The sequence below is a fragment of the Oncorhynchus clarkii genome, chromosome 12 (genome assembly GCF_045791955.1).
Source record: "Oncorhynchus clarkii lewisi isolate Uvic-CL-2024 chromosome 12, UVic_Ocla_1.0, whole genome shotgun sequence".
Taxonomy (NCBI): Eukaryota; Metazoa; Chordata; class Actinopteri; order Salmoniformes; family Salmonidae; genus Oncorhynchus; species Oncorhynchus clarkii.
Genome location: NC_092158.1, coordinates 58339543 through 58352035, shown reverse-complemented (window position 1 = coordinate 58352035; position 12493 = coordinate 58339543). Strand labels below are relative to the sequence as shown.

The window sequence follows — 12493 nt, the reverse complement described above, 5'->3', positions numbered from 1 at the left end:
AGGTACCGAGATGAGATCCTCAGACCCCTTGTGAGACCATATCCTGGTGCGGTTGGCCCTGGGTTCCTCCTAATGCAAGACAATGCTAGACCTCATGTGGCTGGAGTGTGTCAGCAGTTCCTGCAAGAGGAAGGCATTGATGCTATGGACTGGCCCGCCCGTTCCCCAGGCCTGAATCCAATTGAGCACATCTGGGACATCATGTCTCGCTCCACCACAGACTGTCCAGGAGTTGGCGGATGCTTTAGTCCAGGTCTGGGAGGAGATCCCTCAGGAGACCATCTGCCACCTCATCAGGAGCATGCCCAGGCTTTGTAGGGAAGTCATAAAGGCACGTGGAGGCCACACACACTACTGAGCCTAATTTTGACTTGTTTTAAGGACATTACATCAAAGTTGGATCAGCCTGTAGTGTGGTTTTCCACTTTAACTTTGAGTGTGACTCCAAATCCAGACCTCCATGGGTTGATAAATTTGATTTCCATTGATAATTTGTTTGTTTGTTGTCAGCACATTCAACTATGTAAAGAAAATAGTATTTAATAAGAATATTTCATTCATTCAGATCTAGGATGTGTTATTTTAGTGTTCCCTTAATTTTTTGGAGCAGTGTATTTGATAACCTGCAAAATCGGCAGTGTTTCCTACTTACAAAGCATGTAGAGGTCTGTAATTGTTATCATAGGTACACTTCAACTGTGAGAGACGGAATCTGAAACAAAAATCCAGAAAAATCACATTGTATAATTTTTAAGTAATTAATTTGCATTTTATTGCATGACATAAGTATTTGATACATCAGAAAAGCAGAACCTAATATATTTGGTACAGAAACCTTTGTTTGCAATTACAGAGACCATACGTTTCCTGTAGTTCTTCACCAGGTTTACACACACTGCAGCAGGGATTTTGGCCCACTCCTCCACAGACCTTCTCCAGATCCTTCAGGTTGCGGGGCTGTCGCTGTGCAACACGGACTTTCAGCTCCCTCCAAAGAATTTCTATTGGGTTCAGGTCTGGAGACTGGCTAGGCCACTCCAGGACCTGTCTAGGCCACTCCAGGACCTGTTCCATTGCATGCCTATCCTCCATTTAAAAAGGGATAATCAACCAGATTCCTTTCCCTATGGCTTCCACATGGTGTGAACAGTCTTAAGACATAGTTTCAGGCTTTTATTCTGAAAAATTAGCGAGAATGATCACGTCAGTGGATAGCTAGGTGTCCACAGACTTGTGCATGCACGAGCGCCTGGAGCAAGACCTTTTCTCTCTCTCTCTCCTATTGAAAAGGCTACCGTCCGGTTGAAATATTGATTATTTATTGTAAAAACAACCTGAGGATTGATTATAAAAAAAAACGTTTGTTTCTTTACGGATATTATTTGGAATTTGTGTCTGCCCGTCGTGACCTGCACGAGCCTGTGGATTACTAAACAAAATGCGCCAACCAAATGGAGGTTTTTGGATATAAAAATAATCTTTATGGAACAAAATTAACGTTTGTGTAACTGGGAGTGCAAACATACGAATATCAAAAGGTAAGGGATTAATTTTATTGCTTTTCTGACTTGTGTGACCAATCTACTTTGCTGCTAGCTGTTTGTAATGTTTTGTCTGCTGAGAGAGCTGTCCTCACATAATCGCATGGTTTGCTTTCACCGCAAATCCTTTTCGAAATCTGACACGCCGGTTGGATTAACGACAAGTTAAGCTGTGTTTTGGTGTATTGCACTTGTGATTATGAAAATGTAATTGTTTTAGTATTGAATTTAAAAATGTGCCACTCTGCAATTCACCGGATGTTGACGAAAATGATCCCGCTAAAGGGATCGGTGCGCCAAGAGGTTAACCGACTTGCCTAGTTAAATAAAGGTGTTAAATTTAAAAGTTTTATTTAAAAATCGGCCAAATTGGTGTCCAAAAATACAGATTTCCGATTGTTATGTAAACTTGAAATCGGCCCTAATTAATCGGCCATTCCGATTAATCGTTCAACCTCTACTCTGAATGGTAATGACTTAGGTATTTGTAGTTGTCCACATATTCTAGGTGTCTGGTTGGACAATAAGCTCTCCTTCAAGACTCACATTAAGCATCTCCAATCTAAAATGTAATCTAGAATCGGCTTACTATTTCACAAAAAAAAAAATCCTTCACTTATCCTAAATCATCTAAATCTTTGCTAGGTAAAGACCCGCCTAATCTCAGCCCACTGGTCACCATAGCAACACCCACCCATAGCACACGCTCCAGCAGGTATATTTCACTGGTGATCCCCAAAGCCAACATCTTTGGCTGCCTTTCCTTCCAGTTCTCTGCTGCTAATGACTGGAATGAATTGCAAAAAAAATAAAAAATAAAAATCACTGAAGCTGGAGACATATCTCCCTCTAACTTTAAGCATCAGCTGTCAGAGCAGCTTACCAATCACTGCACCTGTACACAGCCCATCTGTAAATAGCACACCGAACTACCTCATCCCCATATTATTTCTCTCTTTTGCACCCCAGTATCTCTACTTGCACATCATCATCTGCACATCTATCACTCGTGTTAAATTGTAATTATTTCGCCTCCATGGCCTACTTATTGCCTTACCTCCCTACATTTGCACCCAATGTACATTGATTTATCTATTGTGTTATTGACTGTACGTTTGTTTGTGTGTAACTGTGTTGTTTTGGCCAGGTTGCATTTGTAAATGAGAACTTGTTCTCAACTGGCCTACCTGGTTAAATAAAGGTGAAATAAAATATATAAACAGAAGTTGAGTATCTGGAGCATCAGAATGTGTGGGTTTGATTACAGGCTCAAAATGGCCTGAAATAAAGTACTTTCTTCTGAAACTGAGTCTATTCTTGTTCTGAGAAATGAAGGCTATTCCATGCGAGAAATTGCCAAGAAACTTGTACAACGCTGTGTACTACTCCCATTCACAGAAAAGCGCAAACTGGCCATAACCAGAATAGAAAGAGTGGGGCACAATTGAGCAAGAGGACAAGTACAGTAGAGCGTCTAGTTTGAGAAACGGACGTCTCACAAGTCCTCAACTGGCAGCTTCAATAAATAGTACCCACAAAACACCAGTCTCAACGTCAACAGTGAAGAGGTGACTCTGGGATGCTGGCCTTTTAGGCAGAGTTCCTCTGTCCAATGTCTGTTATTTTGCACATCTTAATCTTTTATTGGCCAGTCTGAGATATGGCTTTTCTTTGCAACTGCCTAGATGGCCAGCATCCCGGAGTCGCCTCTTCACCTTGAGTTGATCAGGTTCTCGATTGTGGCCTGGGGAATGCTGTCCCATCCTTCAATGGCTGTGCGAAGTTGCTGGATATGGATAGGAACTGGAACACTGTCGTACATGGTGATCCAGAGCATCCCAAACATGCTCAACGGGTGACATGTCTGGTGAGCATGCAAGCTATGGAAGAACTGGGACGTTTTAAGCTTCCAGGAACTGTACACAGATCCTTGCCACATGGGGCTGTGCATTATCATGCTGAAACGTGATGGCGTCGGATGAATGGCACGACAATGGGCTTCAGGATCTTGTCACGGTATCTCTGTGCATTCAAATTGCAATCGATAAAATGCAATTGTGTGCATGGTCCGTAGCTTATGACTGCCCGTACCATCAGCAACCTGCTCGCTCCCCACACAACGCCATGCACGCTGTCTGCCATCTACCTGGCACAGTTGAAATGGGGATTAATCCATGAAGAGCACACTTCTCCAGCGTGCCAGTAGCCATCAAAGGTGAGCATTTGCCCACTGAAGTCGGTTACAACGGATACAACGGTTTCTGACAATTTGTGCAGAAATTCTTTGGTTACGCACACCCACAGTTTCACCAGCTGTCCTGGCTGGTCTCAGACGGTAGAGAAATTAACATTAAATTATATGGCAACAGCTCTGGTGGACATTCCTGCAGTAAGCATGCCAATTGAACATTCCCTCAAAATTTGAGACATCTGTGGCATTGTGTTGTGTTGTGTGATAAAACGGCACATTTTAGAGTGGCCTTTTATTGTCCCCAGCACAAGGTGTAATGATGCTGTTTAATCAGCTTTTTGATATGCCACATCTGTCAGGGGGATGGATTATAATGGCGAAGGAGAAATGCTTACCAACAGGGATGTAAATAAATATGTGCAACATTTTGAGAAATAAGCTTTTTGTGCATATAGAACATTTCAGGGATCTTATTTCAGCTCATGAAACCAACACTATACATGTTGAGTTTATATTTTTGTTCATTGTACAGTACCAGTCAACAGTTTGGACACACCTACTAATTCAAGGGTTCTTTATTTTTACTATGTTATAAATTGTAGAATAATAGTGAAGTAGCCACCCTTTGCCTTGACAGCTTTGCACAATATTGGCACTCTCAACCAGCTTCATGAGGTAGTAATCTTGAATGCATTTCAATTAAGAGGTGTGCCTTGTTCAAAGTTAATTTATGGAATTTCTTTCCCTCTTAATATGTTTGATCCAATCAGTTGTGTTGTTACAAGGTAGGGGTGGTATACAGAACATAGTATTTTACCAAATATTATGTCAAGAACAGCTCAAATAAGCAAAGAGAAATTACAGTCTATCATTACTTTAAGGCATAAAGGTCAGTCAATAAGGCACATTTGAAGCTTCTTGATTAAACTGGCTCTAATGAGGAGCACCACAGGAAAGAAAGATCCAGAGTTACCTCTGCTGCAGAGGATAAATTCATTAGAGTTACCAGCCTCAGAAATTGCAGCCCAATAAATGCATCACAGAGTTCAAGTAAGACACATCTCAACATGAACTGTTCAGAGGAGACTGCGTGAAATCAGGCCTTCGTGGTCGAATTGCTGCAAAGAAACCACTACTAAAGGACACCAATTAGAATAAGATACTTCCTTGGGCCAAGAAACATGCGCAATAGACATTGGACCGGTGGAAATCAGTCCTTTGGTCTGATGAGTCCAACTGAGATTTTGGGTTCCAACCACCGTGTCTTTGTGAGATGCAGAGTAGGTGAACAGCTGATCTCTGCATGTGTGGTTCCCACCGTGAAGCATGGAGGAGCAGGTGTGATGTAGGAAAACCAGCCAACAAGTGCTCAGCATATGTGGGAACTCCTTCAAGACTGTTGAGAAAGCATTCCAGGTTAAACTGGTTGAGAGTGCCAAGAGTGTGCAAAGCTGTCATCAAGGAAAAGGGTGGCTACTTTGAAGAGTCTAAAATATATTTTGATTTGTTTAACACTTTTGGTTACTACATGATTCCATGTGTAATTTCATAGTTGACATCTTCACTATTATTCTACAATGTAGAAAAGTCATTATAAAGAAAAACCCTGGAATGAGTAAATATGTCCAATCTTTTGACTTTATGATAGTTATGGTATATAGGGAGGATGCAATTTTTGCAAATGTATTAAAAATAAAAACAAGAAATACCTTATTTACATAAATATTCAGAACCTTTGCTATGACACTCAAAATTGAGCTCAGATGCATCCCATTTCCATTGAACATCCTTGAGATGTTTCTACAACTTGTTTGGAGTCCACCTGTGGTAAATTCAATTGATTGAACATGATTTGGAAAGGCACACACCTGTCTATATAAGGTCCCACAGTCGACAGTGCATGTCAAAGCAAAAACCAAGCCATGAGGTTGGTCCCCAAGAACACAGTGGAATCCATCATTCTTAAATGGAAGAAGTTTGGAACCACCAAGACTCTTCCTAGAGCTGGCCGCCTGGCCAAACTGAGCAATTGAGGGAAAAGGGCCTTGGTCAGGGAGGTGACCAAGAACCCGATGGTCACTGACAGAGCTCCAGAGTTCCTCTGTGGAGATGGGAGAATTTTCCAGAAGGACAACCATCTCTGCAGCACTCCACCAAATCAGGCCTTTATGATAGTGGCCAGATGGAAGCCACTCCTCAGTAAAAGGCACATGACAGCCCGCTTGGACTCTCAGAACATGAGAAACTGGTCTGGTCTCTGGTCTGATGAAACCTAAATTAAACTATTTGGCCTGAATGCCAAGCATCACGACTGGATGGAAACCTGGCACCATGCCTATGGTGAAGTATGGTGGTGGCAGTATCATGCTGTGGGAATGATTTTCAGTAGCAGGGACAGAGAGTAGTCAGGATCGACGGAAAGATGAACGGAGCAAAGTACAGATCGATCCTTGATGAAAACCTGCTCCGGAGCGCTCAGGACCTCACACTGGGGCAAAGGTTCACCTCCAACCAATCATGCCAAAAATCTACACTTATTACCTAAATGATCTGACCATGTAAGGTCTTAGCAGAAAAGTATTCTGTTCAGTCAGGCGTTACATTTATTTACAAGACAACAAACAAACCCCATAACTTTGAAGTGGGCCATTCCACTAAAAAGCACAAGAAAGAGGATTGGTACATACCATCTCAGATTGTGCTGAAATCGTGTCTGTAGTTAAACAGATAAGATTATCATTCCTGAAACATTATTTTGATCTCTAAGAAATTAAGCCAATTGATTGCACCCTAATTGGCCATTTTAAATTTAAGGGATTCATATAATATTCAATATAGTACTGAACATCAGATTTTGACCATCATTCTTCCTAGCAATGAGTTAAACATGAGGAACTACTGAAATTATCAAAAGCCCCCCACGGACACCCCACACACCCACCCAGTACACAGTATCAGTTCTTGGTCTGACAAGTAGTATGGAGCTGCGGCTTGGAGTATTGCTTCTTCATCCTTTGTATAATGTATTCACTGTGAAACAGTTTGTTTTTTTGTTTTTTTCAGAAAAATTTGCTATTGAAGTTGCTTACATTATTTACCATAAGAGTGTTAAAGTAACATGTTTTTCCCCACTAGATACCGCTGTTCCTGGAACTGCCACAACCTTTTATACATTTTGCTGCTCGTGTTTATTAAATGGATCATTACATTGGTTTTCTACCCAAAGTTGCAAAGACGATAGCTTTTGCTCATGATAAAATACAATTGTGTGGTCATCCTCACAATTCAAGCCAGTCCTCCATGAAAGCTATTCAGTTTGCCCTTCTCTTAGGCTTAATCTCTGTCCAGGAAATGTCCCCTTTGTGAGTAGCTTATTCCCTTCAAAACAGTTCCGGATTAGTTAGACCGTTCCTGGTAAACAAGCAAACCATTAGGCTACAGCAGTTCTAATGGTCTTCAATGGTAAAAGTCCCAAACACACACAATGTACAGTGTTTTTTAATGTTTATTGGGTTGGGTTTAACCTCTTGGTGTTAGGGGGCAGTATTTTCATTTTTGGAAAAAAAACGTTCCCGTTTTAAAAGGGATATTTTGTCAGGAAAAGATGCTAGAATATGCATATAATTGACAGCTTTGGATAGAAAACACTAACGTTTCCAAAACTGTAAAGATATTGTCTGAGTATAACAGAACTGATGTTGCAGGCGAAAGCCTGAGAAAAATTCAATCCGGAAGTGCCCCAGGTTTTGAAAGCGCTGCGTTCCAATGACTCCCTATTCAGCTGTGAATGTACCATGAACGAGCTTACGCTTTCTACGTATTCCCCAAGGTGTCTAGAGCATTGTGACGTAGTTTTACGCATTTCTGTTGAAGAATAGCCGTAGGCGGCCACATTGCGTAAGTGGTCACATGGTGGCTCCGAGAGAGATTCTCGCGTAAAATACAGAGGTAGCCATTATTCCAATCGGTCCTAGTGAAAAACGAATTGTCCCGACGGATATATTATCGAATAGATATTAGAAAAACACCTTGAGGATGGATTCTAAACAACGTTTGCCATGTTTCTGTCGATATTATGGGGCTAATTTGGAATATTTTTCGGCGTTGTGGTGACCGCAATTTCCAGGCGATTTCTCAGCCAAACGTGAAGAACAAACGGAGCTATTTCGCCTACAAAAATAATCTTTTGAGAAAAAAAATGATCTTTGGCTGTCTAGCTGGGAGTCTCGTGAGTGAAAACATCCGAAGTTCATCAAAGGTAAACAATTTAATTTGATTGCTTTTCTGATTTCCGTGAAAAGGTTGCCTGCTGGTAGCAAGGCATAATGCTATGCTAGGCTATGATAAACTTACACAAATGCTTGTCTAGCGTTGGCTGTAAAGCATATTTTGAAAAATCTGAGATGACAGGGTGATTACCAAAAGGCTAAGCTGTGTTCCAATATATTTAACTTGTGATTTTCATGAATAGGAATATTTTCTAGGAAGATGCATGTCCGTTGCGTTATGCTAATTAGTGTCAGATGATGACAATGGTCCCGTTCACGGGATGGGGTGTCACTACAGGTTAATGGTAAATGTCACTAATCACACTACATAGATGTTTTCAAATGTTATGACTGCAATGGTTTATAATTGTATTATATTGGAGTTGTCACAACATTTTAGTCACTAGCCCATTACGTCAAAGTTTTAGGCTTGTAGGAAAAGTCTTCATATGAGAATTGCACCATATAGGGACAGCCCTGAGGGTTGAAGCATTAGGTTGCTAAGAGAAGGACAAAATTAATTGCATTCACAGTGGACTGGCTTGACCACACAATTTATTTTCCTCTTGAGCCAAAGCTATTGGTTTTCTACTCAAAGTTGCAAAGGAAGTTGTGTGATCCATTTAATAAGTGGAAGGAAAAAAAGTGTGACAGTAACATCTAGTGCGCAAAACCTGGTCCTTTCACACTAACCTATGGTAAATAATGCAAGTGACTAATTTCTCTGAGTGGGAGAAAAAACCTCAACCAACATTTCCCCTAAAAAAATGTTTTGGCAGCGGTGGCAAAGTTAGCAGGTGGAAGACAAAATGACAGAAACAAAATGTAGCTTTAAAAAAAAGTTAATTTCCTGCAATTCTACAAATGGTATCATGGGGCTAAGAGAACAATTGCAGTTTCAAAGCTAATTTCCTGCAATTATAAAAATGTTCCACTGCTAAATGCATATAGGGGAAACATATTCCCTGTGTATCTGCATCACAAGTTACACATGGAATACATTAGATAGGATGAAGAAGCAACTCTCCAAACTGCAGCTCCATACTACTTGTCAAACATAGTCAACTCATACTGTATACTTCTTGTTGGGGTAGGATTGGCGTGGGGTGTGGGGTCCGTGGGTGGCTTTTAACAATTTTATTGGATTCCTTATGTCTTACACAATGGTAGGAAGACGTTTGGCCTAACATTGGATGTTGGGTACTATATTGAATCTTATAAATCAAAAAAAGGGCCAATTTGGGTGCAATCTATTAATTTCATTTTATCTGAGAAATTAAGCTAACAAAATAATGCTGCAGGAATGCTAATCTTATCTGTTTCTAACTACACAAATTGTTCTGGAATAGTATGTGATGGTGGGTGTCATGGATTGCTGAAATGACATGGAACAACTCAGGTGTTTATGACCAGCAGACCTAATCCAATTTCCTTGAGCTTTTATCTGATCTCCTTCCAAGACGATGACTATAAGGATTGCTTTTGCTTTATACTGCATATCTTACACGCTCATTGAGCAAAATAAAAACATGCAAGGTTGCATTTTTAAAGCCTGTGCTGGCATTAAAGCATATGCCCAAATTACTTGAATAACAAATCAGAAACATTACATCATCAAAATCAATGCATGTGCACATTAGAAAGTTTGAAGCCATGGCATTTGCTATAATGAGACCAGAAAGGTGACCTCAAATCACCTCATCAACCTATAGTCAAAGGGAAGAGGGGTGAGAAAATGCAAATATGAAGCAGCTTACCTCCATGTTGTCTTTGTCAGAGTATTTGGAGGGCGAGGACTTGTCTGACCCAGGCGACTTAGACTGGAGGTCCCAGCCTGCATGGGGTGAGGATGTGGTCTGAGGGGAGCTGGTGCTTCGACAGGTGTCCCCAGCCAGGGGAGAGGAGCAGCGGGCAGCTGCACTGAGGTTCCTTCCTGAAGCCACGTTCATATGCTCTCTCCTGGTTCTCTTCTTGGGTGGAGGGGATGAGGGACTCTTGGAGCTCTGGGAAAGGGACCTGGAGCGGGCCAGTGGTGGAGGCCCACTGCGATGGGAGTGGTCTTCCTGGTCCTGGGTGGTGCTGCTGCTGAGATGGACACAGCTCTTAGACCTGTGCCTGGTTTTGAGAGCCCTGGAGGAGCTCTGGTTCCTCTCTTTCACCTCCCTGGGTCCTAATCGTCGTCCATGTCCGTCAACTTTAAGCAGGTGGCAGAGGTCTTTCTCCAGGTCCAGCTCCTGTCTGAGACGCTGGAGGAACACAGCCTGCTCTCCATCTCTATCTGTAACCTGCAGCCTCACCAGCAGCTGCTCCAGCTTACGGCAGCTGGCACCGCTGCAGACACAACCAGGCTCTCTGTCTACGTTCTCCCCCCTGCTCTTCCACCCAGACTTAGTGATGGTTGTGTTGGCCTCCTCAGCCAGCCGGTGCTGCAGTTCCCTGGCCTGCCTGGTGGCAGCTTCCCTCTCCAGCCCGGTGCCTACCGCCTTTAACTCCTGTCCTTTGTATCTCAGCAGGTGTCTCACCTCAGCAGCCTGCTCCCTCCTCAGCACCTCTTGTAGCCGCTGGAGTTCCAGGGCCTTCTGTCGCTCGTGCCTGGCCGTCAGCTCCCTCAGGGCCCGCTGCTGCTCCCTCTCAGCCTCCTCGCGGAGCCGACGCAGCTCCAGAGAGAACCTCTGGTGAGCCTGATGGTTACGGCACTTCTCTGCCTCCAGGGTCGAACGCAGCTTTTCCAGGTCGCGACCGTGGTCCCCCCACCCGTGGCACGGCCTCTTCGACGACAGAACCATAGCATTACCCCCCCTGTCCTTCCCCATGGTCAGTGAAGCACTCACAAAAGCAGGCACGCCGAGGGGAGACCCACTCAGTTCAGTTCAGGGGAGAGCGCATGCAGTTTAGTGGAGGCCCACTCAGTTCAGGCAAGGGGAGGACACATGCAGTTGGACTGAGGGCCAGATGATTATGGGGGGAGGAGTCATGCAGGAGGTTGAGATGTAATGGGGTGATACTTATCAAACAAGCAGCATGAAGTTAACACAGCAGATCACTGTAAAGAAGTTGAGGGGATGGATGGCAGGAAATCAGATGGCAGGATGCAAATCAGTGTTTGATGGATGTCAAAGCACTGTGATTGCATGATTTATGTTCTATCTTTCATGAGAATTGGTTGGTAGTTGATGTAGTGAGACTAGGGAACTCTTTGCTTGCATGTCCACAAAAGATGAGAAAACAGCCATCAAAAGTTAAATTCCATACACATGCATGACAAATGACTGGTCATTGATCCTACAAACTAGTTTGGAATGTGTCACTCAATTTGTGTAACTATCTTCCTACCCAGCTACCTGCCCAAGTGCAGCAGACGTCATTCAAATCCACACACAGTGAAGGATGAAATGTTAGCAAATGCATGCTAGCTAAGCTAGTTGATTATGCACACTAAAGCAAGAAACTGTCGGGGATGCAACAAGTGGCATCATACAATGCAACTTGAGCAAAGTTGATGCCGTATAGCTAGGCAAGGATAACATGTTTGTTTTTAGCCTAATAAAATGTTCATTAGCTAGCTAGCTCATTGACGTTACATGGACAGTTCTCTGGCCATGTTTGGAATTGACGTCATCGTGCCCCAAAACTAGAATTGGCATAGCCTCTGCTCCAGGAGCTGTGTGTACAGGTATCCTGGAGCGAAGAGGCTATAATTGACAACAAACATGCGAAGAGTGAGATAACGTCTCGCTTGCATTCGCTACTGTACTAGTTTAGCCACTATCGGCTGCCTAGGCTAATCTGCCACTAGCTAGCTAGTTAATCAGCTGACTGCTAGTTAGCCCGGGAGCTAATTAAAAACCAGTCGCCACACGTGGATGACAGTCAAGGTACGAGACATAACACACAGCATTACAAACTCACCTCTCACCAGTTAGCTAATGGTAGCTACAGCAACACACAAACTTAGATAGCTAACGTTATAACCTAGTCGGTTGCTACTAAAATAACTAGCCATTCCTTTTACAATTTAAAGTTAGAACAAGCCCTCAACCGGTGCCCACGTAAGACAACAGTTCTTGATTTACTCGAACTACCGTAGTGGCCTCGGTCGAAACCCGCATCTCAAGGGAGGACCAGTTGCTTCAGGAGAGGATCCTACTCCTTTCTAAGTGTCTCTGGAAGAGCACTTAAGCGTGCCCCGTCATCAAGTTGACCGTAAGTCGACCGACCACTAGTGGCTTGCACGTGCAAGTGCATATGGCCCGTTATTTATAAGGCTGATAAAAATAAACAATTTCACACGTTGAAATGTCAGGAAGGGAGGCTGCGAGTTTTTAGCAGAGTCGCATTTGAAATGACAAATAACTGTTATCTATTATTAGATGCTAAATATAATTGGTTCAACACAGGCACCTCACCATTGTAACTATGGTCTATGACACACACAGAACTAACATTATTATCAAATAATGTTAACTTTATTTAACTAGGCAAGTCAGTTAATA

General features: G+C 42.8%; 1 protein-coding gene across 7 annotated transcripts in view; it reads right to left on the bottom strand.

Annotated features, from left to right (window-relative positions):
- LOC139420867 (peripheral-type benzodiazepine receptor-associated protein 1-like) overlaps positions 1–12155 on the bottom strand; it is a 165225-nt gene extending 153070 nt beyond the window's left edge. For all 7 annotated transcript variants that reach the window (XM_071171238.1, XM_071171232.1, XM_071171234.1 and 4 more), the window contains exon 1: positions 9758–12155. In XM_071171238.1, the coding sequence (XP_071027339.1) occupies positions 9758–10813 (1056 nt within the window). In that variant the 5' untranslated portion in view covers positions 10814–12155. The remainder of the gene's footprint in view (positions 1–9757) is intronic.
- Positions 12156–12493: the final 338 nt, after the last annotated feature.